A 27,595-nucleotide genomic window follows, 5' to 3' on the forward strand; every position below is an offset into this window, starting at 1 on the left:
ACAAGTAACTCAAAGATGCTACTCACAGTTTGCTGCACGCACAAAACGTATATTAGCCAGCAAGGCTCTTGATCCTGGAGGGGATTCTCTGCTGTTACCAAGCGAATGCTTGATTTTGGAAGAAGCTAATAACTTAGCTAGATGGCTAACCAGCTATTAAATTAGCAAGCCAAATGCACAACTGCAGAGCATTTAGCACATTTTAGACAGTTAACTTAATAGTTATAAGATATCTAGCTGGCAAACATTTAGTTGTGAATTCCATACTGTAATTAGATCACCTGGTGCATGCTGTACGACAGTGAGTGACTCAAAAGGCTTTGGTCTCTCGTTGTTGTGTGCTTGTAAACAAACTCAATGTGACACTTAACTGGGGACTACCGTAAGCTACATAATAATGTGACAGGTGAAATGAAGAACACAATCTTCTTTATCTCCTAACGTATTGCACAAGTTGACTGCAGGTATTTACTTAAAAAGTAGCTACAAATATTCACATTTATTTTTAAAAAAGTCAAAGATATAATTTCAACGGTATTGACTGTATTGAAAAACTATCCCATAGCTTTTTCCAAATACCCGGTATACGGTATATTGCCTAAGCCTACTGAGTACCACTCTCGTTATTTTCAATCATAGTGGTGGCTGCATCATGTTATGGGTATCCTTGTAATCGTTAAGGACTGGGGAGTTTTTCAGGATTAAAAAAGACATGGATTGGAGCTAAGCACAGGCAAAATCCTAGTGGAAAACCTGGTTCAGTCTGCTTTCCACCAGACACTGGGAGATGAATTCACCTTTCTGCAGGACAATAACCTAAAACACAAGGCCAAATCCATACTGGAATTGCGTACCAAGAAGACAGTGAAAGTTCCTGAATGGCCGTGTTAGTTTTTACTTAAATCTACTTGGAAATCTAGGGCAAGACTTGAAAATGGTTGTCTAGCAATGATCAACAACCAATTTGACAGAGCTTGAAGAATTTTTAAAAGAATAATGGGTAGATATTGTACAATCCAGGTGTGCAAGCTCTTAGAGACTTAGCCATAAAGCTTTAATCGCCGCCAAAGGTGATTCTAACATGTATTGTTATTTCTGTTTTCATTTTCAGTAAATTTGAAAACATTTATAAAAACATGTTTTCACTGTGTCATTATGGGGTATAGTGTGTAGATGGGTGAGAAAAAAACAATCAATTTAATCCATTTTGAATTCAGGCAGTAAAAAAAAAATTTGGAATAAGTAGAGTATGAATACTTTCTGAAGGCACTGTGTACTCAAGACATGCTTGGTAGAGCATCCGGTCCTAATGTCTTCGAATGTGTGATTTTCTACGGAGAGAAAAAAACAGCTTGTCTCAGCTCGCCTTATGACGCAGCGGAGAAAATCGCTTTACCTTGGTGGCTTCACAGAAGGGCTTTTGTCATTGAAGGGTGTTTTGCACAGAAATTTGGACCCCCAGCTAGAGGAAAAGCATTTTGAATCTCAGCGGTTTTGAACAGAGAACTTTAAATGATTCAAAGGAGGGGCACGGGGGTGCAAGGTAATTGGAGTACATTACCGTGCTTACCTTGACACTGACACACTGTGCTGCAGTCCAGCACCCAGGGGCTTTGCCCGGTCAATACTCTCCTGGTCTCCTTCCACCGTCACGCTTCACACTTCCCAGGGGGCCGTGCCTGAGGCTCAGAGATAAGGGGAGGCCCATTTACATGCATGCCAGTTTAAGTAAGTATCTCTCTGGAACCAGGTGGGCGAGACAGGCTGCAGGGTGCATATGTCGTGTGGCTCGCTGACACCATCACCCAGGAAGAGACACACACACACTATAATGACGCTTACACACATAGACAGATTCCAAGCACACAGAGACTGCCACACACACACACACACTACAAAGAGACTTGCTTACACACATAGATCATTTCAAGCACACAGAGACTGCACACACAGTCACAGAAGCACAAGGAGAGATATGAGCATGCAAGCACAGACTACAAGCACACAGAGACTACACACACACACACACTCTGCAGAGGCAGAAGAATGCCCCATGCACTAGGAGTGCGGGAGTCTTGGAGGAGACAGGGTGGCAAATGGATATTGGATCAGAGAGGCCATGGCGTGAAGCCAGCCTCACCTGCAGCGCCCAGCCTCCCTCTGTGCCACATGTCTCTCTTGGACTCAGGGAGTTGGCATCTGACATGGAGTGTGTCCCTAATAGCACCCATTTCCCTAAGTAGTGCACTACATAGGGAATAGGGTGCCATTTGGGACACGACCATGATGTGCAGTTTGTGCTGCATTTCCCCCCTCCCCTGGTTGTTGCTCAATGTTAAAGGGGTGGCACATGGTCAAGGAGCCTATCCAGCGGAAGCCCTACATTGAAGGGAATGAGTAATGGTGAACGAGGGGCTCAGGCAGATCATGCTGATGTCCATTGGAACACCAGTGGATTCAGAGGAATTAACTAGTGGGAATTTTTTGGACCGATTCCAAGGGAGGTCATTAGTACACAGGTGCAAAAGTCCATTGCTGACCGGTCTGATTTGATCTAATTCTCAACATTCCAATTACATGCTTCATGGTTAACTTGATTTTGTATGTATTCTAACACATTATAAGACTGTCAAGCCAAACTGGGTGAAATCCACTGAGTCAGTCATTTCTAATACTCAGAGATACAGTGCATTTGGAAAGTATTCAGACCCCTGGACTTTTTCCACATTACAACCTTATTCTAAAATAATCAATCTACACACAATACCCCATGATGACAAAGGAAAAACGTTTTTCATTTTATTTTTAATTCATTTAAAATAAAAAACATACCTTATTTACATAAGTATTCAGACCCGAAATCGAAATTGAGCTCAGGTGCATCCTGTTTCCACTGATCATCCTTGAGATGTTTCTGCAACTTGATTGGAGTCCAGCTGTGGTAAATTCAATTGATTAGACATGATTTAGAAAGGCACACACCTTTCTATATAATGTCCCACAGTTAACAGTGCATGTTAGAGCAAAAACCAAGCCATGAGGTTGAAAGGAATTGTCCGTAGAGCTCCGTGACAGGATTGTGTCGAGGCACAGATCTGGGGAAGGGTACCAAAACATTTCTGCAGCATTGAAGGTCCCTAAGAACACACTGGCCTCCATCATTCTTAAATGGAGAAGTTTGGACCCACCAAGAATCTTCCTAGAGCTGGCCGCCCGGCCAAACTGAGCAATCGGGGGAGAAGGGCCTTGGTCAGGGAGGTGACCAAGAACCCGATGGTCACTCTGACAGAGCTCCAGAGTTCCTCTGTGGAGATGGGAGAACCTTCCAGAAGGACAACCATCTCTGCAGCACTCCACCAATCAGGCCTTTATGGTAGAGTTGCCAGACGGAAGCCACTCCTCAGTAAAAGGCACATGACAGCCCACTTGGAGTTTGCCAGAAGGCTCCTAAAGGACTCTCAGACCATGAGAAATAAGATTCTCTGGTCTGATGAAACCAAGCTTGAACTCTTTGGCCTGCATGCCAAGAGTCATGTCTGGAGGAAACCTGGCACCATCCCTATGGTAAAGCATGGTGGTGACAGCATCATGCTGTGGGGATCTTTTTCAGCGGCAGGGACTGGGAGACTAGTCAGGAGCGAGGGAAAGATCCTTGATGAAAACCTGCTCCAGAGCGCTCAGAACCTCAGACTGGCGTGAAGGTTAATCTTCCAACAGGACAACGACCCTAAGCACACAGCCAAGACAACGCAGGAGTGGCCTCGGGACAAGTCTCTGAATGTCCTTGATTGGCCCTACCAGAGCCCGGACTTGAACCCGATCGAACATCTATGGAGAGACCTGAAAATAACTGTGCAGCGACGCTTCCCATCCAAGCTGACAGAGCTTGAGAGGATCTGCAGAGAAGAATTGGAGAAACTCCCCAAAAACAGGTGTGCCAAACTTGTAGTGTCATACCCAAAAAGACATGAGGCTTTAATCGCTGCCAAAGGTGCTTCAACAAAGTACTGAGTAAAGGGTCTGAATACTTGTGTAAATGTGATATTTCATTTTTTTTTTTTTACCAGACTTTTCCCATATTGATATCTGTATATATCTGTATATTATTCACTTGGGTTGAGTGTTAGCCGAGCGTTTGCCGTCTTCAATGGTCGCTGGCAAAATGAATGCTGCCTTTAAACAGATTATGTCACCAGAATGACTGAATACACAATATGAAACCGAATCTGCGTCAGAGATTGTATCGGAGACTTTAACTCACTCTTTCGCTCTCTACAGCCACCCATTTAATTATCATATTTTGCCATCCCCCCCATAGCATAATAAATTAATCAGCCGGCGATTGCCCCGCTATTGGCTGATGTAAAATGGTGCTTAACCTCGCCACACATATCACGTCACATTCTATGTGGCGGTGAAGTTGGCCAAATGTGCCCACTTTTCGAATACTCGAGGCGTAACGTAGATTTAGTGTAGTGATTAGCTGGATGTGACCCATTGCATGTCGATTTCCTAAGTGGTGACAGGGTTTGAACCATTTTGATTACTCAGTTACCCTCTATTGAGGGGTAATTAGCTGGCAAACCTAGCAAGGTGAATGCTAAGTGTGTATCATGAAAATTTGAGCAGTGTGAGCACTGTTTATATAAAGGCAACACAATTATTGATAAGGTAAAATAAAGATTTGCCAGTCACACCTTTGAAGAGAAACTAGAAACATGTTTCTGTATTGCAGTTGCATACAGTTGTGTATTCAGCTAATCTGAATGTCAGGGTATTTCCACTGTTCCTGAAAACGTTGGTTTTAAGCAATTCACCACCTCTCATTAGTGAAATGCCTCTATCTATTATTTGGGCATCTCAACTTGAGTTGGCCTTTCCATCCTCCGAGCAATATCACTGTTGATATTTTCCTCCGCCTGCGCTCTGATACGGCTGCACTCCAACCTCATAGCAGGCTAGGGTAAAGCCCCCATGACTGCTTTGACCATCAAGTGTGAAACATTTTTCTCAATTTTTTTCCAAAGGACCCTCAGTGGACATTCCCTTGGCCTCCCTTGGACCGAGGTCATTATGTGAGGCTGATTTAAATGAGAATACATTTGAGATGCTGGAGCCCCTTATTATTGATGCCTGCCAGCTAACTGGGGCAGATTTGTTATGGCTATTTCCTATGCTCTCTAATGGCTATTTAGTGCTGAAGCCTCTCAGCTCTGTGAGAGAGCCGTGACCCCTTTACTGTTTTATTGAAGTTATTAAATCCCAATAGACAAGCAAGAGACCCAGGGTAAAAACAGCCCTGAAATAGCTGATTGGGCTCTCTCCCTTCTCGCGCCTCATGTCTGCCTTCTCGCCTAGAATGAACATGTGGCAGCTAGTTTCTTACTCTAAAGATGTGGGGCTTTTGAAGGAATCGTTGTGTGTCCAGAGAAGTGCACCATGGAGAGATCCCCATAGGATACAGTGTTGTGGTGGGTCTCCTGGAATCCTGATACTGACTTTTGTTGAGCAGCCATTTTGGCCATCAGATGGTATCCTTACACTGCCACTAGAATATCAAAAGAAGGCACTATCAAATCTACATCTCTTCTTACTAATAAAAACCGCCAACACAACAGCTAGCCACCCTAGTGCTGTTGATTTTGTTCTCTATGCCTCGTTCTCTATGCATAACAATTGCTGCTAAGCCAATCCCACATCTCAGCACCTGTTCCTCCAGAACGTTAAGACAACACATAACGAGCCGTGCAGGGTGGATTTGGCTGCTGCTCCCTCTGTGGCTCCACACTGTGTGCCCACTAAGCCCCTGGTTAGACTGTGTGTTGTCAGGGTAGGGGAGCCCTGTGTACGGCAGACAGCCAATCGGAACAGACAGCCATGTTCCAGCAGAAGTCCCAAGACCTCGGGCTCGGCATGTCATTATTGTGCCGAGGAGTCCCTCAGGGCATGATATTATGTGGTGTTTAGGAGCAGGACAAGGAGGCCAGGCGCTTCGGGAGTTGGGGGTGGTATGTGGAGAAATGGAACAGAGGAGTATAAATGTGGTGTACTCCCAATAGAGTGCTACTAATTTTTTTTTCACTGGTGGCTACTGCTGAGGCTAGCTACTGCTGCTGTGCATGGCAGTATGTCATATGGCCATATTAGTTGAAGTATTGACATTAAACATAGGATATTGTATAATCAAGCTGTATCATTTGGGAATTAAATTAATCACCATACTATATTAGCGTATATTAGAGGTGCTTTTATGTGACCTTTCAAAGTATGAGAAACTCAACCAAATGTACTAAACAGCATTAGTTTTTCACCCCTTTAGGTTAATAAAGTTTAATCTCATATTTAGAGGGATCCAGTTTGGCATCCAAAGTTATTACACCAACATGAATGTCAATGCTTTTAAATTCTAACACTCAATTGAAAGTGATCCTTTTATCCAATGACATGAGATTCGGTATACAACTCAGCTGTGTTGTCAGATACTATGAGGATCGCAAAAATGGCAAATATTCTGTAAGTATGCTGTGAATTAAGGTTGGATGGATGAAGCATGTAGGGAAATGTATGGGGTTTAGCAGCAATAGGCTAAGACAAGACTTATGTGACCCAAACCCTTCTCCGTCTAACATTTGGACACTTCAATCTGTAATACCAAAGCAGATGCTAGGCATTTAACTGCCTTTTCATATGCAAAACACAAGAGAGAAGACTTCATTTATTTTCAGCACACAACTCTTACAGCGGTTCAAATGGTTGGGAGAGAACGTTGGTTTATTCTCTTCGTGCCTTTTTTCGATAGGAAATTAAGTCTCTCAAATATTTTGCCAGGAGACATAAGTGAGAGAACTCATTTCCCTACAAATTGGTACACATTATTTAATATTTTGCCTGGTTCACGGCATCATTTGTTCCCATTGCAACTGATTGGTGGGCCTGTTCCCTTCCATGAGAAATTAATGATTTTACATCCATTTTTTATAATGGAAATGTGATAGAAGTGACTCTACCCAAGTGACTCTGGTTAATTTTGAACGTTTTCGTTCTTACCCTCATTTTCTTGATAAAGCTAAATACGAAGTGCATTTGGAAGTGGAACATAATTCCATCAGACTAGCCTATCTTACTTGTCGTGATTTCATGTCAATGCTTTATTTTCATATTAATGGCTTTGAAATGCTATTGTTGGTTTCAGTTGTATTAGAAATATGATGTGTCAATGCCTTGGGCATTGTGTCACATTACCTCTCTATACCTGACAAATAATCCCTACAAATAATAGGCCAGATGAGTTCTGAAGGGGGGGGATGCAAAACATGCTAGGCCTTTCTGACACAGTCAGAGCAGGCTCAGCTCAGGGTTAGATTTTGTCCTTTGTTGCTCTGCCCTGTCTCATGTAGGAGGGAGAGAAAGAGGACAGTGAGATCGAGAGAGCTTTATGCTGCTTTTATAGAAGCCTGGTTGCACAAAATAATGCTTTGTTCCATTTCAGCAAACTTGCTGTAAAAACCACATGGCCCTGAGCGTGTGAAAAGTAAATGTTCCCTCATCAGCCATAATGCCTCGTGATCTGGTCTGAGCCCTTGATGAAAGATAGATTGCAAATTGTCACGCCATTGACGACTGGTTAGGGCACTCTTCCAGTTCAGCAGTCTAGGTTTTCCACGCACGGCTTTCTCTTTTTAAAGAGGGGGTGGGGGGGTGTCGTGGGGGGGTGTCATTGTCACCCCTGTCAATGTTGTTTTTTCGCACGGCCCATGCACAAACACCCATAATCAAAAGAGTCATAAAGCACAGCATGACTGGGTTCAGAGGTGTCATGCCCATAGGGGGCACAGGGGCACGTGCCCCCTCAGATTTTGTCCTGTTTATTTTTTTTGTATTTGTATTACTTCTTATTGTTTGTTGTTCCTCTGTAATACTACTAGCCACCTAGCAATTTTATGCATTTGGCTTTAGCTAGCCCAGATAGGTTCCCAATCTCCCAACCTCATAACTAGCTACCAAGCCATTTCAGGCTATCAATCAGGTTAGAGTAGCTAGCTTGTCTAACTATCATAGCTGGCATGCCTGCTGGCAAGGTTGGTAGATTTACTAAAGCAAGCAATTACTAAATGTATTGAATAAGACTCACATTCCTTTCAACATTTTACCCAGATTTTAGCAGATGCAGAGAAGTATATATATATATATTTTTTTTTTTTTCACCAGTCAGGAGGATACAGACAGCTCAAGAAGTATGCTTAGATATGCAGAAAAAAATAAATAAATTACACATAGATTTAAGTATAATGATTATGGCTCTAGAAAAAGCTGTTCCAGCCATCCTCACATACTTTGTGCCCCCTTAGGTTTTTGGGGTGGAACCCTGACTGGGTTCCTGTGTGTGTGTGTTGGAGTGGAATAGCCTCTTGAAATGCAATCCAAGTCATTCCGCAGCCGTCACCTGATGCCCCAGGCCTTGAGTGTTTTTGCTGAGTTTTACTATCCCGCTTAGTTTTTATTAGCTATTGCACACGCTTGAAGTTATACAGTTTGATGGCCAGTGATCGTTATCATTATCAGTGTCAGTTACAATAACGATCAACTGCGCTGCCTCCGCGTTACGCTTCATTTGGCCGCTCCCACTTTTCAAACCACCTTCGAAAATGAAGTTATATGGAAGGTGTGTAGCATAGATCCCATATTGACTTTGAATCCCAGAGCCCAGCGCATTTTGCTTTGATTGTATATGGAGACCTCATTTGAGGCAGCCTGATTGTGTTGATTTTGATTGCAAAAATGGCCGTCCTGGGCAACGACTGTCCAAATTCACTATGGGTGTGTAATCGCTGGCCAGGGGAACCAACCAACCAATATGCAGCCAGCTATATCTCCCTACGCTTTAGCTCTCCTCCTCCAACTGCAAGAGTGGTGAGCCGGATAGCACTGCCTCCTTATCAGCGTTTAACTCAAGGCACAGTCATTTGGATCATTTGGCAAGAAAGGTAATTAGAGTGGTGGGGGTGAGGAGACAAAGAAGAGCGAATGAACGAGAAAAAGGGAGGCAGGGAGGATAAGAAAGGGAGCAGATAGAGGGAGCTGAAGCAGAGCGATTTAACAGCAACCTGGGGAAATAGATTAAGCCTAGGTTGCCGTGAGGACAGGTCGGAGTATATTAAACAGAGTCACGTTTCCACCTGGAGTTGAGGCGGAGGTCGCAGGGAGTAATGGTAACATGCCATTAGGAAGCACGATGAAGTGCTACTAGTCAGCTTTATTTCCTTTCAGTGTTTTTCTCTATCTCTGTTTTTTGTGGAGAGATGCTTAATGACTTAGGGGATGTTGAATTGTTTTACTCATTTTCAAGACTTTGCCCAAACTGCGTATCATTTGTTGATAAATCACCTGGCTATGTGGGTCTGAAGCACCTGCCTGAAGTCTAGAAATGGGAAAAAGATTACCACAGTCCAGATAGGGTATCTGGCAAACTAGCGATTGTCCTTTTGAATCAAGCTTGAAATCGCAGCATACCTTATCATGTGAGGATCACATTTTGCATTTATTAACATCAAAACCTCACCCAATATAACTTTAACACCTTCCCCACCCATTATGTCTCTCATGGCCCCACTTCGGCATCCCCCTTTCTCCCAGTGAGCAGAGGGCCACCTGGTGGCTTCTTCATGGAATTCCACTTCCACAACACCCATATAGTAGAACTAGGAGTCTGAGAGGCTGTGTTGCAGGGCAATAAAGGAGGAGGTTGCGCCAGTGAGTAGCTGTCTTCTCCATTTACTGTCTATAAGGAAGACAGCTCTCCATTCCGCTGGGGGAATATGAAAATGCCATTATCTTTATAGGCGCTGGTCAATACAGGCCATGAACACTACATGATGGTGTATCAGGGCACCCGGCGTAGCAGGTTTGTTTGACGAATTACCTATTTCTACAGAGCCCCTGATTAGACCGACAAGCCACCAGCAATATCTAGTAAAAGTTTAATTTACCAGCAATGTGTTGGAAGTGATTTATTTAAGAGGTGATAGAGAGAGGGGTGAAGGAGGAAGGGAATCGTGCACAAGAGTAGAAAGGGGAGGTATGGTTGACAGAGAACAGTGTGAACATAATGAGAGTTGGTGCGTGAGAGAAATTGATGAAAAGAGGGTTCCTTTGGAGAACAGAACTGGCCCACTCACAGCAGCAACAACAGCATGAGGCATCACTGTTTAGAAGCTCTGGGTTTGTGTTGAGAAGCTGCGTGCTCGCCAATCCCCACTGGTATCATCTTATGTAATCGTTCAATCAATTGGTGAGAGTTGTTTTTGTCTTTTAGTTTTCATTTTTGTACCGAACGCTTTAAGAAGTGTGTGGGGCCTTCCAAAAACAAGCTGATCCAAATCGAGGGATTGCCCCTTTATTCCTCTTGTTTCCTTACTCTGTCAGTCCATCCCAGGTCTCTTGTATTTCCTCTGACATTCAATGAGCATTGGATATAATCTGATATTTTGTTGATCTTTAGAAGTGCTCAAAATGAAATTTATTATATATAGATATTTTTTACTTGTTACCCCTTTTTCTCCCCAATTTCATGATATCCAATTGGTAGTTACAGTCTTGTCCCATCAAAGGTCGAGAGCCATGCGTCCTCCGAAACATGACCCTGCCAAGCCGCACTGCTTCTTGACACAATGCTCGCTTAACCCAGAAGCCAGCCGCACCAATGTGTCGGAGGAAACACTGTACAACTGGCGACCGTTTCAGCGTGCATGCGCCCAGCCCGCCACAGGAGTCGCTAGAGCACGACGGGACAAGGACATCCCGGCCGGCCAAACCCTCCCCTAACCCGGACAACGCTGGGCCAATTGTGTGCCGCCTCATGGGTCTCCCGGTCGCGCCTGGATGCGACACAGCCCGGGATCGAACCTGGGTCTGTAGTGATGCCTCAAGCACTGCGATGCAGTGCCTTAGACCGCTGCGCCACTCAATCATTTTACCTTGTCAAGTGTATCAGTATTCAAATTACTCACAGAGAGTCACCCAATCACAATGTGACAACTTGCTTTTGTTCTTGCAGCATTCATATATGTGCAAACGCCTCACTTTCTTTCTCTCTCTCTCTCTCTCTACACACAGTATATATTCATCCTTGCCATGAGAAGTATTTTGTATCACTTTTTTCTCCTTTGTGGGATGGTTTGTCAGTGTCTCTTATCATCAAATGCCTAGTAGCCTTTGGCTATTGGTAGATGTATCTGCTGGTATTCAGCACCACAAACCATAGGACTCCTGAACTTTTCTTTATTCACCTTTGGACTGGGCCATTTTTAACACGAGCCTGGGCCACAATATCATTATATATATATGCATAGTGATGTGAACTCTGAAAATGTCAGCAACTTGGTTTCAGAGAAGCCCTGATTTTCTTGTTTTCTGTGTCTGTTGGCAGTGCTGAGTTCTACTCGCCTTATCAAATAAATTGGAGAGCGGCTTTTTCCCGATTGCCTCCACAGAAAGGTTCTGGCTCACCCAAGGGTCTTCTGCTCATGGCTCCGGCTGATGGGAAAACTACTTAGAATAATTGTTTTCCAGGAGGACGGATTCCCAGCCACCGTCGTCCCTGCCACCGCCATGCAGTGCCTGTGTGTGTGTATGTGTGGTTTATGTGTGTGTGTGTGTGTGCGCCTATCTTTGTGTGCGGGCCTGCGTGTGTATCTGTGGTTTGTGTATGTGTGCTTTGTGTGTGTGTGCACCTGTGTTTGTGTGTGCAGATAGCTGCATCTGCATCAGTGCCGTCAGGGTGTGTGTTTGTGTGCCTGAGTGTGTGCACCTGCATGTCTGTGGTTTGTGTGTGTGTGTGTGCGACTGTGTGTGTGCACGCCTGCGTGTGTATCTGTGGTTTGTGTGCGTGTGTGTTTGTGTGTGCAGATGGCTGCATTTGCATCAGTGCCATCAGGGCACAGATAAGGGAGTCTCCACTTGAGGGAAAACACATCAGCCCACCTCACTACTTAAAGTTAAGACAGGAGCCGTACCTGCACTCTCAACCTCTCCTCCCTCCCAGGCCTGCAGCTTGCCAGCAGCCTTTGTTTTGGTTACTGTAATTGCATTTCATTGTAAGTAGTCAGGAGCCATATTTGAAACAGCTGTTGAGACTCTTGTCGTGATTGTAATGAGGCAGCTCTACATCTTCTCTGATTTGGTTTTCTTAACTTTTTCCCTGCCATGACCCCTAGATAAGTCAAAACAAGGTCCAAAGCTGATTAAACGAAGTGCAAGCTTTTATCATCTCAAATAATCAGGATAACTTAAAATTTGTTTTGCATTTTGAGATTGGTAGTTGGATAGTTACGAATACAAACATGACTGTCATTATTCGGTTACCCTTTCCTGCGTTTGTCAAAACTGTGGTTTTCCCTTTTTTTTATGCACGCTCATATGGAGCCCTATCAGATCGACAGTTATACGCCCCTATACTTTGCATCTTCAAAGAGCCTCAAGAAAACTATTATCCATGCCTTTGGTCCTTTTCTCCTAAGATGATTTGTCAGATTAGTGTAAATCCTGACTGCCGGGTCATCCCTCGCTGTCCACGTCCCTTATCATCTTTTGTTTTAGCGAGAGATTAATGAAGATGCTGATAATTCCCGACCCATGGCGGTTGGCCCTTCACGTGGCCTGGGCTGGTCACTCTGTTTACCATCAGACGAGCATCAGCAGTGTGACGAGTGCATCAGATCTTTTTGCAGTGCCAGGCATCTTGTTGCAAAGCGAACATCTGTCCTGATGCCTGCCCGCTGCCAATTATGGCAGAATGTCCACATGGCTAGAGAGGGAGGTTGACATGGCCTCGTATTGATGTTCCTCTCATATTCCCACAATAATGAGCAGGAGGCATGTGCTGCTTCCCCGAGGCAATGCAAAACTAAGGTCTCTCTCTCGCTCTCTCTCGCTCTCTCTCGCTCTCTCTCGCTCTCTCTCGCTCTCTCTCGCTCTCTCTCGCTCTCTCTCGCTCTCTATCTCTTTAGTCAACTTTGATATAATGTACAGGTATGAGGGATATCAGAAAGGACTATGGTCAACATTGTATTTTATGCTGAACCAAGATCTGGTATACACAATATCTGAGATCACAATACTACAATTCAGTAAATAACTACTTATGAACTACTTGTGGACCCTCAATGAACCCCTGTTGAATGGTGTCTTTGTGTGAAAGGTTATTTAATACTCTCTTGTGCTATTTTCTACAGCAGTCACTTGCAGCACACCTTGTAAGCATAATCCATGGTTGTCGTGGCAGTTTTGAAATAATAGCTTTGTCAGTGCAATTGTGGAGTGGCACCTGAATATGTTTGAGCCTCACATTACACCAAGCTGCCAATTCAAGGGTGCAAAGCCCTGGAAACATACAATAAGATTTCGCAAGCTTCCTTAAACATATCATACATTTCAAGCTGTTATATCACGGACAGCCAAGCGCGTGATTGAATCACGTCACATGAAACGGGCACTGCGTCAATCACAGGGCCAAGGACAAGCATACCTTGAAAGCTAAATAATATATTGTCATGGAATGGGAATTTGTTATGACTGCAGAACTCTAAGTGGCGAAGTTGTCTGTAAAGTGGCCTCTCAGAGAAATGAATGTCGCTTCAGTCGACAGCTGAGTGGGAAAAGGCTTCTCTGACCAAATTTAGCTGTCAAAGAGGCCCTGTTTTTGCAGTAAAGCAAAAGGGATTGCAGATTATGCCTTTGAGATATTCTAGTGCTGACATTTTAGTTCCTATTTATTTACTTTTTTGCCTGCATTTGCCCATCGAGGTCTTCCGAGGGTACCATTAGAGTTTAGGCCTCCCAAAAGTGGCACTGCGCTTAATCTGTGAGCTGTTGTCACTGCCACCATGGTCAAATGTTTGGTTTTGGCACTCCCCACCGCTACCTCTAGTAACAGCCAAAAAACGGAAGTGCAATCTGTGAGTGGTCTCTAAACAAAGGGTTTGTTGTGAATACTGGATAATTTCACACACAGGCATTGTGCTAACAGTTAAGCAGAGCCAGGAGAGTTGTGTCTGGGAGAGCCTGAAAACGGGGAAGGAAAGTAAGGGAAGAGGTGGATATGGCTGGATTGGGCGCTAGACTTGAACCTAAAGAACAATCAACGGTGTTTCTATTAATATATTAGTTTCCAGTTAAAACCGTCTCGTTACTGTAATTTGACTGTTGTAAAAGTGAAGAATAAACATAGCCCCATTACACAACCTGGATTAATACTGCCTATTATTAATTGATTCAAATGGCTTGAAACCACATTAACAACCGAGTCTTGGTGTTGACTCCTTGCCAACTTTGACCAGTTAGAGTCCCACTGTGTTCTGTCTTGTTTACCGGGAGGTGGTCTGCTCATCATAGCTTGGTACTGAAGTTGACACGTGGAGCTGGACTAGATCTTTAGAGCCGTCTTTTTTCATCTGAACCAAACCAATCCAACTCTGTTTGTGGGTTTACTGGTTGGAATGGGCACACTCCAGGTGTGCACAATTCCTCCACACAGATTCACTCCCTAGGGAAAGATGCGTGTGATAACTGCGTACAGAGATTCCAATCTTGCCTTGCACCTTCAGAGATTTAACATTTGAAAAGTGGGAATGTGCCACATCATAAATGAAGGTGTATTTTCCAGACGGCGGGCAGCAGTGGAGAGCTGGAGATAAGAGAAAACCAAGGCCTCATTGAAAAACATGGAGCTGTAGCCTCCTCTATTGGTCATGGTCCAGTCATCAAAGTTGCGGCGCCGCCGCTTTTTTAGGTGAGTGCAGAGGGAGCAGGCAGTTCAAAGGCAAAGGGAGGAAGCGTTTGAAAACCAGTTGGGGGGTTTGGTCAGCCTTTAAATATGGTTACGAGAACCTGAAGAAATAAGGTCAGAATTCTGATGGATAGGTTGCAGAACAACCTGCCAGACATACTGATGACTCTCATCCTCCCCAAGTTGCACAATGGGAAGGAGTTCGCTCTTTTGACAAGCCTTAACTGTATGCATCATCATATTATGTTAATTTGTTACTATCAGACCTCTGCAAAACACACAATTTGGTTCACCGCTGTGTCTGCCACCGCACTGCAACAATAATTTCCATCGGCAAGAAATGAGTCAATTCTGTATCAGATGTGAACATTGCCAGCTGCAGGTTTTTGATTTGCGATCCCCTCTGATATCTCCTTGGCTCGAACATTCAAATTTTCCCAGCATGTCCCACTTAAGAACATATCCCTGCCAGCCAGATTTTCTCCTTCTCCTTTCTTCCGGTTCTTCAGCTGCACGGCTCTGTGCTGACTGTCGAACCTCAAAGCTGTTTACTTGGGAGTGTTAAACAAGATAGATATCGGAGTGCTCGAGATGATTGTTGAGATTGCTGTTCATGATCCAGAGGCAAGGAGCGCCTGTCACTCAATATAGTTTCCTTCCGTTGCATAGAGCCATCACTGGATTGTTGTATTTGAAAGTGTTAACCACACTCTTTGACAATCTGAGCAATTTATTCAAGACTAAATGGATGAAAGGCTATGGCACCACTCCACATTAGCTAAATGTGCTAAACAAAATGATTCTCCATAGGTTACATACAAGAGTTAATTAAAACACGTTGAGGGTTAAAGATAAGTAATTTCTTAAATGGTCTTTCAGAGCATAAGTTTGCACTGAAAACATTTAGGACCGCTAGTGTGCAGTCTTATACGAATTAGATATATATCCTTGAAGGATTAGGAGCATTTAGAGCTAACCGCTCCTGTTTAGCAGTCAGCCACTTAATAGAAGTTGCCATGCATGGCAGACGGCATCTGTGTGGAATTAATAAATAATAGTAGTGTCTTAGCCGAAGTAGTTCACACAGGCTGCTCCATTTTCCTCTATCAGAGCTGCAAAGCTGGAGAGAGTCTTACAGAATCAGCGCTTATTACTAGAACCTTTCTGATTTGCTACGCTCACTCATTACTCAGCTTTGTGCGAGTGCTAGGACAAGCTCAATTCACATGGTGCACCCCAGGGTAATACCTCATACCCTCTCATTCATATGGGGAAATTAATCGGAGTCACTGAAATGGATCATAGTCTTAAAAACACTAGCGCATTACAATATTCGAGCTCTCTCAAAAGATTATGGAACCAAAGAATATGGAGTGGATTTGTATCGTTTGCCTGATGCTTAATATACAGTTGGCTGGATGAGAAATACTCTCAAGTGTGATAGCCTTTGTCTTTAGATCTGATGTATCACCAAATTGTCCATCTACATCAGTGGTCACTAACCTTTTCGAAGTCAAGATCACTTTTGGAGTCAAAAAGCAAGCCGAAATCTACCGCTCAGATGTTTTTTTAAACATGACTTAAATAATGTAAGCCTATGCAACATTAACCTAATAAAAATAGTTCTGCAGGAATGATGGTTGTGCAGTAAGCCTAATACATTATCACAGCATATTGGCTATGCTTGGCCTACCAATGTTGTTCTCCTCAGACCATATTATACAGTAACTCGAGCTTTGATAACAAAATAGATCAGTTATATTATAACTTGCAAGGCACAGCTGAGCATAAATTGAAATAATTTGCTTTTATATTTTACTGGACTGACGGTGCCTGCATCTGATAGTTAGTCTCAGAGGAGGGAGAGAGCAGCAGAGGGTCTGCCTCTCACAGTCCCTGCTCTCTCCTTTCCTCCGGTGAGACTGACCAGAGAGAGGGGACACTGTCTTCCACCTGATGGTGAAACTCGAGTCGCACCACATTATTTCTGCCTTATGCACAAATTAATGTTGGTCCTATGACCAGAGAAAGTGAAATATTCCTTGATATACAAATAGACACGACAAGCTGCTAATAATAAAAATGCATGCCTACCGATACACATTCATTGCAGCTGCAGTGCTGGTTGTAGCGCAAGTGGGAGTAGGGAGAAGCGCGTGTTATGTTTTGTAAAAGTGTTGACAGTGCTGAATAAAAACATGAACTCGCTCTTTACTGTATTCTTTGACAATCTCTCTCTGGCTATGGTTTTCAAAGTTATTAAATTTCATGTAGGCTAGTATCAAACTTTGCTGTGGGGTCGTGGAAGCTGTAGGCTCAGTGATTTAAGCTATCCGATTGAAGAAAAAAAAAGGAGTGCAAGGCTTCATCATTGACTTTTCCACAGAAATGTGATTGACTAGGAATGCCGCGATCAACCGGTTGGTGACCACTGATCTACATTAATTGTCAATGATTGATCTTTCTAAATTGCATTTGCCCCAATGTAATACAGTGCACATGATGGAACTATAGTATAAAAACAAACCGACAACCTCTGACCTCGCAGATAAATCATGGGCTGTTCATAAAGTTGATTTATTCCTTTTATCTGTCGATTACAGGGTCAAGGCGAAGAAAGGGGTGAATCTACTGCAAACCAAGTCGAAGAATGCCCAGTGGACTGTGGACTGGGATGTGCAGTCCGGGGCAAAGCATTCCATCACCACTATCAACGTGAACAAGAACAAAGGAGTACAAGCCGGGTAAGTCAACAGCCTTAGGACTAAACACACAACATACAACATCCACCCAAATACCACAGAGTGAGTGAGGTGGTCGTGCCCAGCACACTGGTAAAACCGTTATAATGGTTTGTTATTTGAAAGATGAAACGAGACGTCTTCAAAACGTATTCTTGGCTGCAGTAGTGCTCTCAGGTTACTTGCTTATAATAATGTCATCGTTGTCTGTGATCAGGCCTACCGCCATTGTGTCGTGTTGAGGATCAGCGTGGCAGATGTGTTGTTGCCTACCCTTACCACCTGGGTACGGCCCGTCAGGAATTCCAGGATCCAGTTGCAGAGGGAGGTGTTTAGGGTCCTTAGCTTAGTGATGAGCTTTGTGGGCACTATGTTGTTGAACGCTGAGCTGTAGTCAATTAACAGTATTCTCACATTGGTGTTCCTTTTGTCCAGGTGGGAAAGGGCAGTGTGGACTGCGATTGAGATTGCGTCATCTGTGGATCTGTTGGGGCGGTATGCGAACTGGAGTGGGTCTAGGATTTCCGGGATGATGGTGTTGATGAGCCAGGTTACCTTTGCTTTCTTGAGCACAGGGACTATGGTGGTCTGCTTAAAACATGTACAGTACCAGTCAAATGTTTGGACACACCTACTCATTCCAGGGTTTTTCTTTTCTTTTTACTATTTTCTACATTGTAGAAAAATAGTGAAGACATCAAAACTATGAAATAACACATATGGAATCATGTACTAACCGAAAAAGTGTGGGGACTGTGTGAATCAGGCCTTCATGGTCGAATTGCTGCAAAGAAACCACTACTTAAGGACACCAATAATAAGAAGAGACCTGCTTGGGCCAAGAAACTCGAGCAATGGACATTAGACCGGTGGACATTTTTTATTTCGTCTGGAGTCCAAATTGGAGATTTTTGTTTCCAACCGACGTGTCTTTGTGAGACGCGCTGTGGGTGAACGGATGATCTCCGCATGTGTATTTCCCACCGTAAAGCATGGAGGAGGAGGTGTTATGGTGTGTTTTTTTTTCTTCTGGTGACACTGTCTGTGATTTAATTAGAATTCAAGGCTCACTTAACCAGCATGGCTACCACAGCATTCGATACGCCATCCAATCTGGTTTGGGCTTAGTGGGACTATCATTTGTTTTTCAACAGGACAATGACCCAACACACCTCCAGGCTGTGTAAGGGCTATTTTACCAAGAAGGAGAGTGATGGAGTGCTGCATCAGATGACCTAGCCTCCACAATCACCCAACCTCCACCCAATTGAGATGGTTTGGGATGAGTCGGACCGCAGAGTGAAGGAAAAGCAGCCAACAAGTAATAAGCATATGTGGGAACTCCTTCAAGACTGTTGGAAAATCATTCCAGGTGAAGCTGGTTGAGAGAATGCCAAGAGTGTGCAAAGCTGTCATTAAGGCAAAGGGTGGCTATTTGAAGAATTTGTTTAACATCTTTTTGTTTACTACATGATTCCAAATGTGTTATATCATAGTTTTGATATCTTCACTATTATTCTACAATGTAAAAAATAGTAAAAATAAAGAAAAGCCCTTGAATGAGTAGGCGTGTCCAAACTTTTGACTTTTAGTGTAGGTATTACAGATTCAGTCAGGGAGAGGTTGAAAATGTCAGTGAAGCCACTTGCCAGTTGGTCCGCATGCTCTGAGTACCTTTCCTGGTAATCCGTCTGGCCCCGCGGCCTTGTGAATGTTGACCTGTTTAAAGGTCTTGCTCACATCGGCTACGGAGAGCGTGATCACACAGTTGTAATGTTGATCCCAGACAATCACTGTTCTGATATCCAGAAGCTCTTTCGGTCATAAGAGACTGGAGCATCAATATTATGTACAAAATAAGGGACAAACGATGCGAAAAAACACACAAAATACCACAATTGGTTAGGAGCCCGTAAAACGGCAGCCATCCCCTCTGGCGCCATTCTATGAAGGCACATCACAGCAATCGGACTGCTTTTTCCAATATCAGTACTAGCCTACCTCTTAGAATGCATGCCCAAGACATTGGATATTGGATCAGACCATTGATCTGAACAGTCCTGAAACACAGGCCCTCCATTTTGGTAGAAAGCAAGAGAAACAGACAGTGACATTACCTGAATAAAATATCAGCCAGTTCTTTCTCCATAGGGCTCTTAATGTCTGCCTTTCTCGCTATATTTAGCGGACTGTGTCAAGTCATCTTTACCATCCTGTCACCATGTTGTAAATCCGGTCCAGCTACAATAAAGACACGTTGTGTCATCCACCTTTTGTCAGACACCCAGTCAAAAGTCATGAAGATATTTTGGGTATAGGAAAAGACAAAGGTGTATTAGTGATGATATGATTTTTGTGGATACCAATGTTTGTATGGAAAGATGGAATTGTTAATTTGTGTGAATGGGGTTTGGTTTATTTCTCGAACTTGGATAAACCATCATGTATCAAATGTGGTAAGATAAACTACAAGAGGAAACAAGCGCTATATTGATCCTATTGCATCATTAACCTGCGACAATGTCCCCAAGTTCATTTGTTACTAATGTGTTTTGCCTACATTTTAGAGCCAGGTAACAGTCTCTGAGGATAAATAGTAGGCAATTTCCTATTTTCATTTGATTTGGCCTTCTAGCTGTTAAAAGTAAATAAAAACAATAGAATCAGGCCCACTTTATCCAGCTAAGTGCAATAACATTAATGGGGGGACCTGTTGGAAGGCACATTTAACTGTGATATAGTTCTGCCTTTTTGTGCCGACTTTGGTATATATTTGAGATAATGGATCATGCTGGGCTGCTTTATAAATTTGCCCACAAATGTAATGTGAGTAGATCAGTGCCAAAGATGGTCCCAGTTATATTATAATATTAAGCCTAATAGGTTTAAAGCCTTCATTTGACATGGTTTGGCATAACATCTAGGCCAATAATTAATCATATTTTCATCTTCAACCATAAAGCGTGATCAATCTTCTGGGCGAAGGCAGCGCTTGGGAGCATTTAGCATTTCCTGCTAGAGGAAAACATTACTTTCTTCCATAGCTTGGTTACACGTGCTGTCACGCCCTGGCTCTGGGGACTCTTGTATGTTGAGCCAGGGTGTTAGTTTCTTTGTGTAGTGTCTTTGTTTCGTTTTCTATGTTCTGTTCTAGGTTTTGTGTTTCTATGTTGGCCGGGGTGGTTCTCAATCAGAGGCAACGAGAATCAGCTGTTGCTTGTTGTCTCTGATTGGGAACCATACTTAGGCAGCCTGTTGTGCACTTGTGTTTTGTGGGATCTTGTTCCGTGTTGGTTTGTGTTGTTTACCGAGGACTTCACGTTTCGTTTTGTTGTTTTGTATTCATTGTTTAAGTACACTATTAAAAAGATGTACGCATATCACGCTGCGCCTTGGTCCGTTACTTCTTACGACGAACGTGACACGTGCGTTATTCAAGGAACTAAGAATAGTGACTGCTTTTAATGTCAACCATGTGATGCTCTGTGTTATCAAGGACGTCCTAGTTGTTATGACAGCATGCAGTCATTAAGTGTTCGTCATAAGGGTAATGTAAAGAATATGTAACATGTTAATGTAAAATAAACATTTGAGGAGATGGTGGTTAATTCTTTAAACATAACATACAGTATTTAACCCCTTCTTTGAGGTAAACACAAAACTACCTTCATACTTCCATTTGTTTGTTTTTTATCCGGTACCGGTTATCTTCAGACGAGTGACACTTGTGGGGGTCATAAAGCAAAAGAACTCCATCGTGTTTGTGAGAATCTCTCCTTCCCACAGTGGGCTCCCATTAGTTTGTAGCCTAAACGGTTTGGATACTACCAAACAGAAGTTGGCACATCGACGGTACCGACTTCAGACGAGTCTCCTGACACTTGTGGCTTTCTTTGCTACCTTTCATCACAGATGCAGAAGTGTGACACTGGCGGATGCGGTGTATTGAGACGCATCCAATGCAAAATATCTCTAGCTTAAACTGACAGATTTGATGGGAATTTTTTGTTATGTAACTAAGTCAATCGACTCTAGGGGGTTAACACCACATTCATAAACATGTACCTCATGGACTTCTGATACGTGCACACCAGTGTCTCACTCGTCTTTTTTTCAAAGATCGTTACGCATTCTACCACTGAGCCCTACCACTGGGTATCAATTATTTTTAAACACTTGTGTTTGGTTGATCTGCAAGTCATCACAAAATAGTCTGTGAAGGGAACAGATTGCACTCTTTTGAACGTGGAGACACCTTTGATCCAATTAACATCCTTTGTTGTTTGGCCTTATTTGGCCCCCAAAGTTTCTCTTTGGATTGCTGCTTAATCACCCCTGAAGTTATTCTAAGCACCATTTACACCTAGCCCCAGCACACCACTGCTTAATGCTTTATTGTTGTCTGGATCCTCCCTCACCTCTCGCTATGCATTGTACTAGGCTATCGATTTTTGCAAATGGCTTCCTAATTATGGCAATATTCATTTTGTAAATGCAGTGTCCTACCATATCCCCATGGGGACAACAGGAAAATCAGATTCGATGGAAATTTATTCTCGGTTAACACGTAGAATAATTCAATTTTAAACAAAGGGTAAAGCAATCAACAGGGTCGAGTTGGCATGCTCTCACGGATGTTGCTCTTGACTTATAATTGTCACTATTGATTAAAAGGAACAATTGCGGAGAGGCACTCTCAGATTAGAAAGCTTTACGACAAGATTTTATTTTGACTGTCACATTTCTCTTAGCCTAATCTATAGGGCTATGTAATATCCGTAAAAACTCTTGCAGGAAGAAAGAGAAAGCCTCGAAACTGTAGGCTAGTTGAACAATTTTAACCCATGTCTGGTAGCTGAATATTCCCAGAGAATGGGTTGAAGTGTTGAAGCAATAGCTCCAGCCACGTGACTTGTGTGAATCACTGTCTCAGCCCTTCAGCAATCCTCTGCTATGGAGCTGTGCTGAGATAGCGACAGTAGCAAGGCATATCTCTCCCCTTGGCGTGCTCAAGAAAATAACACACGACCACAGTGATGGGATTCAACAAAACTTTCTTGCAATTCACTGGACACATCCAACGAGGCTGATTCTAATTTACACTAACCGAGAACCGTGTGAGATACGGAACTCTAAAATGATCTTGGTGTAGCCCAGAGGTCATTCAGGTTGTTTAATACTGATGGCCCACAACCAATACAGGTAATAAAGCTTACCAGGGTGCACGGAAAGGGCATTGTTAACCCCACGAGGCCTTCCATTTGAAGAGGACACGTCACCCACACAACATATCCGTATAGCGCATTTACTCAGTTTCCACCTCTGTGTAACTCGCATTCACCACATGAACGATTCGGGTGTTTGGTTTTCTCAGTTCTAGTTGTATTCTGTGAGTGATGTTGAGACAAACAGGCAGAACTCATTTAGGCTGTCAGCTCTCATGCTGTTTCTAGTAAGGCCCTTTATGAGGAGTGCGGTACGGCAGATAGGGACTTGGCTCCCCAATTTCATTACAATGCTGGCATTTTCCCTTTGAATGGCAGACTTAACTTCTCTCTGCAGGGGGGTGGTTAATTTCAGATCCAGGTCAGGTTTGGCTGTAGTGGTCTTGTAAACCGGGAAGCTACTGTAGGGCCTACACTGCTGCTCCCATTTCAAGGTGTGGTGCAGAATGTGTCTTTTAAATGTGATGGTTTCGCAGCTTGGAGCAATAGTGAAGGTGGTATATAAAACATATATAGTATGTTGGTCTGCTGGTATTTTCATTCCACAATTGATTCAATAGTTTTATATAATCTTACAAGAAGATAAATAATTTAAAAGCAGAAGGGGTTGAATGTTTTAGTACATATTTACATTTTACATTTTAGTCATTTAGCAGACGCTCTTATCCAGAGCGACTTACAGTTAGTGAGTGCATATTTTTTTTTATTCATACTGTTCACTCGTGGGAAACAAACCCACAACCCTGGCGTTGCAAACGCCATGCTCTACCAACTGAGCTACGCGGGACATACATATAAAATGTATGGAATGAAACCGGGTGAATTGTTCAATGATAATCTTTGCCCAGGCGAAACTAACGCATGGTTAATGTAATGGATGTTTGAAATGGAAGGAGGGAATGTTCACATCGTATGTTTGACCACTCTACTGCATGTGTGCTAGACATAACCAGCTGGTACTTATGCACATATATGGTCCAAGGTAATGATAATGGAAATGTAATGTAAAGGTTATGATGTTCATAGAAATGTCATGAACAGGTTTTGCTGAGTCATCGACACCCAATGAGACGGTTGTAATGTCTTGTCATGGTGCTCTTTTATTAAAAAGCTGTCACATTTAGACTGTATAGTCTTTACCAAAGCTTAGCTTATTAAAGGCTCATCGATCACCTTGAAAGAAGTTCAACTCACTTTTGGAGTTTCCAGAGTTCAGTCACATTAATTTAAGTGATGACTCACCTAAGGCTTACATTGTGAAGGCTTTCATGCCTCCTTCATTTGACAATTTTTAGAACCATGTTGGCGCACTGCAATTGTGATCCATTAATGTTCATATCTTTTGATAAACACCCTCAAACATCAAAAACTCTCTGACACACATGCTTACGCATGTGCATGGAGATCTCATGCATGGTCAGGTAGCTCCTAAAAGTCAATAGGAATGCCACATTTCTGGACCTCATCATTTATTCCAAAACAACAGATGGGCACAAGCAGCAGCCTAATTGTTTCGATAAATAATGCCTAATACTTGACAGAACATCTGTTTGTGCTGATAGCCTACTCATTAGCGTATTTAATGATCAAATGCAGCCCTGAACCCCATTAAGCCCCTTGTAAATGAATGAAATGGCTGGACTTGGTGCTGGCTCCTACTGTGTTTTTGGTAAAATCTTGCTGTAATTAACATATTACGCTATAATTGCTCAATTATTCCATTCCCCGCCTCACAGGGATGCACTGGCCAATATCGAGGTGATGCAACTGGACTTTGAGATGGAGAACTTCACCAGCCAATCGGTCACCAGGAGGATCAACTGGAACATCGACTACCGGGGCCAGAACCCGCCTCCGGACTCGGAGAAGGTGGTGACTGAGTTGACTGTGGTGCAGAAGGACATTCAGGCTATCATTCCGCTCTCCATGGTGTGTAACCTGTGACTTCACATACAGTATGCTATAATAATGTTCATATCAGTTGCCACTGTTCAATTCAGATCTCTCATGCAAGAAAATAAGTTAGCCACTCTCATTAAAGGACCTTAGATCCCCATTGTCATTAGTAACCATGCTTATCAACACTTGAGGTTCTCTCTCACTAGCTCAATGCTCATTTCACCTGCTAAGAGAAGGCCAAGGCCTCCAAGTAATGGCACACCATGCTAAGAGTCTGTCTGGCGCCTCCACTCCTATCTCATGAAAAGTGGCCATTAGTAAGCAGTAAACACTGATTGTGGAAATGAGGGACATTAATCAAGTAATAGGAAGACAGAGAGCCAGTCCTGAAAGGTCAAGTCTCCTCCTGTGTGGTTTCACCTCCCTTTATTTGTGGAAAGTCTCAGGGAGGGAGACTTCATTATTAGGCTATTAAAATTCAGCTGCTTGGGCAAATGTTAAAGCGATGCTTAGCTCTCTCAGCCTCGCATATATTTATATAGGTTTAAAATGCTACAAGTTGCAGAGAAGTAAGCGCCCAGGTGCTGAAGATACTTTTTTTTTACACATTCAACTACAGAGGTTAATCAGCGAGGAGGAAGACAACCTCTGTGTATTCACGAAACGTGACGGTGTGCTTCGAGGGCTTTGTTAGATGGGTCAGGCAGAGCGATGAGGATAGGAGTTCAGTGGAAAGGCCAACGCGTGGGGAATCGCAAAAAATAGCAATAGCCGAGGCAACCTGCTTGCCTGGCTACCCAGACTCCTTGCTCTGGCCAAACGCTACGCCACGCCCACGGATGTTAGTTTCTTCTCCGCAATGAGTCTGGATCTTAGTACCTCCCCGACCCTTCACTGAATGCGGACACATTCGGGGCCGTCTGATTGGTCCAGAAACCAATGGGTTGGGCCAGAGCCATTACACACGTGGTAAAGTGGCAGTTTGAAAATTCATCATTGGCTTTGGTACTCTGATTGGTTAGAGACGATCCAATCGCTGATGACTTTGTTTTGTTCAACGCTCCATGTGCCCCTCGTCACCACAAACAACTTCAATGATGGCAGTCTCAGACTAAAGAATGTAACGAACGACAGAGCAGCGGAAGAATTTAGTGTGAGTCGTCAGGCTAGCAACCTGCGCCATTTCATGAATTGTCAGTTGCTGTGTTTCACTGTTTCTCCTTCATGTACTAAAGAGGAAAGACCAAGGCTGTGTCCCAAATAGCACCCTATTCCCATAGGGCTCTGGTCAAAAGTAGTGCACTATAGGGAATAGGGTGCCATTTGGGACCCAGGCAGAATCTAATGCCACACATTCCCAGGTCTCTTTATATGTCAAATGATTGTAACAGTAATAGTAGCGGCAAGGCGGTAGACATGATGCACGCAGCACGTTGTGCCTACCACTGCACACATCCTCTGGTAGCTTGTTAGAAACCAGAAGGCTCAGATTAGTATTTTTTCTACATGGATTTGGAAGACAGCAGGATGAGGCAATCCGAAAAAACACACAAGATGCATTTTGTATCTTGAGGAACAAAAAAAAAGCACAGACGAGGGACTGAGAAGAACATGGCACGCCAAGTGCACAAAATGAATCCCCTCTCTGAGAGGGAGAGATAGAGGGATGGAGAAAAAAAACTAGAGGAGAAAAAATAAAAGAATCCAGGAAGTTAAAGCTTTGCTAAGCAGATTCAATGCCAGGCAGAGCTGAGCTGCTACAACTGGGGAGGAGGGAGTGGGGAGATAGTAGCTAGGGAGGGAGGAGTAGGAGGGAGGGAGGAGGGTGAATTTACAGTGCAGAGTGCATTTTCCAAGATTATGTGGTTAAATCAGGCCGAGCTCCATCACTTTAGTCATGTCAGGGCCCCAGCCAGGTCCCCCTGGCCATCACATTCTTGGCGCAATTCGCACCCCGCGTCAAATAGCCCTCTCAGGGGCTTCTCATAAATGAGGGATGGGGAGGTGGAAAGGTGGATGAGGGCGCAAGGGAGAGGAGGGAGGTGTCACGATCGTCTGAAGAAGCGGACCAAAGCGCAGCGCGTGGAGTGAACATGATGACTTTATTAATTAAAGCAACCACGAAGAAAACAACAAAATGACGATACGTGAAGTACAAATACTGATACAGACTAACAGCAACACGGAAACAATAACCCACAAAACAAAGGAGAAAACACACAGAATATATATGGCTCCCAATCAGAGATAACGAGCCGACAGCTGACACTCGTTACCTCCGATTGGGAGTCATAGACCAATCACCATAGACACCAACAAAATGAAACTCACCCATCCCCAACACCACCAAATGAAATACACCCAAACAAATGAAAGTGAACAACCCTGGCTCAAATATCAAAGTCCATGGAGCCAGAGTGTCACAGTACCCCCCCCTAAAGGTGCGAACTCCGGGCGCACCAACATCAGGACTAGGGGAGGGTCTGGGTGGGCGTCTGTCCACGGTGGCGGCTCTGGCCCCGGTCGTTATCCCCACCCCACCACAGTCACAACCTGCTTCGGTAGCCTCCTCCCAATGACCACCCTCCAACTAACCCCACCTGGACTAAGGGGCAACACCGGACTAAGGGGCAGCATCGGCCTAAGGGGCATCACCGGGATAAGGGGCAGCACCGGGATAAGGGGCAGCACCGGGCTAAGGGACAGCACCGGACTAAGGGGCAGTACCGGACTACGGGGCAGTACAGGACTAAGGGGCAGTACAGGACTAAGGGGCAGCACCGGGCTAAGGGGCGGCACCGGACTCAGGGGCAGCACCGGACTAAGGGGCAGCACCGGGCTAAAGGGCAGCACCGGACTAAGGGGCAGCACCGGGCTAAGGGGCAGCACCTGACTAGATGGCGGATCCTGGCTGGCTGGCTCTGGCGGATCCTGGCAGGACGGCTCTG

At 43.9% G+C, this 27,595-nt stretch overlaps 1 protein-coding gene across 2 annotated transcripts in view; it reads left to right on the forward strand.

Moving 5' to 3' along the window:
• The window catches only part of LOC121537694 (transmembrane protein 132E-like), a 404,416-nt gene that overhangs the window by 312,128 nt on the left and 64,693 nt on the right, over nt 1–27,595 (forward strand). For both annotated transcript variants that reach the window (XM_045222612.1, XM_045222611.1), the window contains exons 3-4: nt 17,386–17,526; nt 24,485–24,677. In XM_045222612.1, coding sequence (XP_045078547.1) covers nt 17,386–17,526; nt 24,485–24,677 — 334 coding nt within the window. The remainder of the gene's footprint in view (nt 1–17,385; nt 17,527–24,484; nt 24,678–27,595) is intronic.

The sequence above is a fragment of the Coregonus clupeaformis genome, chromosome 9, assembly GCF_020615455.1.
Source record: "Coregonus clupeaformis isolate EN_2021a chromosome 9, ASM2061545v1, whole genome shotgun sequence".
Lineage (NCBI taxonomy): Eukaryota > Metazoa > Chordata > Actinopteri > Salmoniformes > Salmonidae > Coregonus > Coregonus clupeaformis.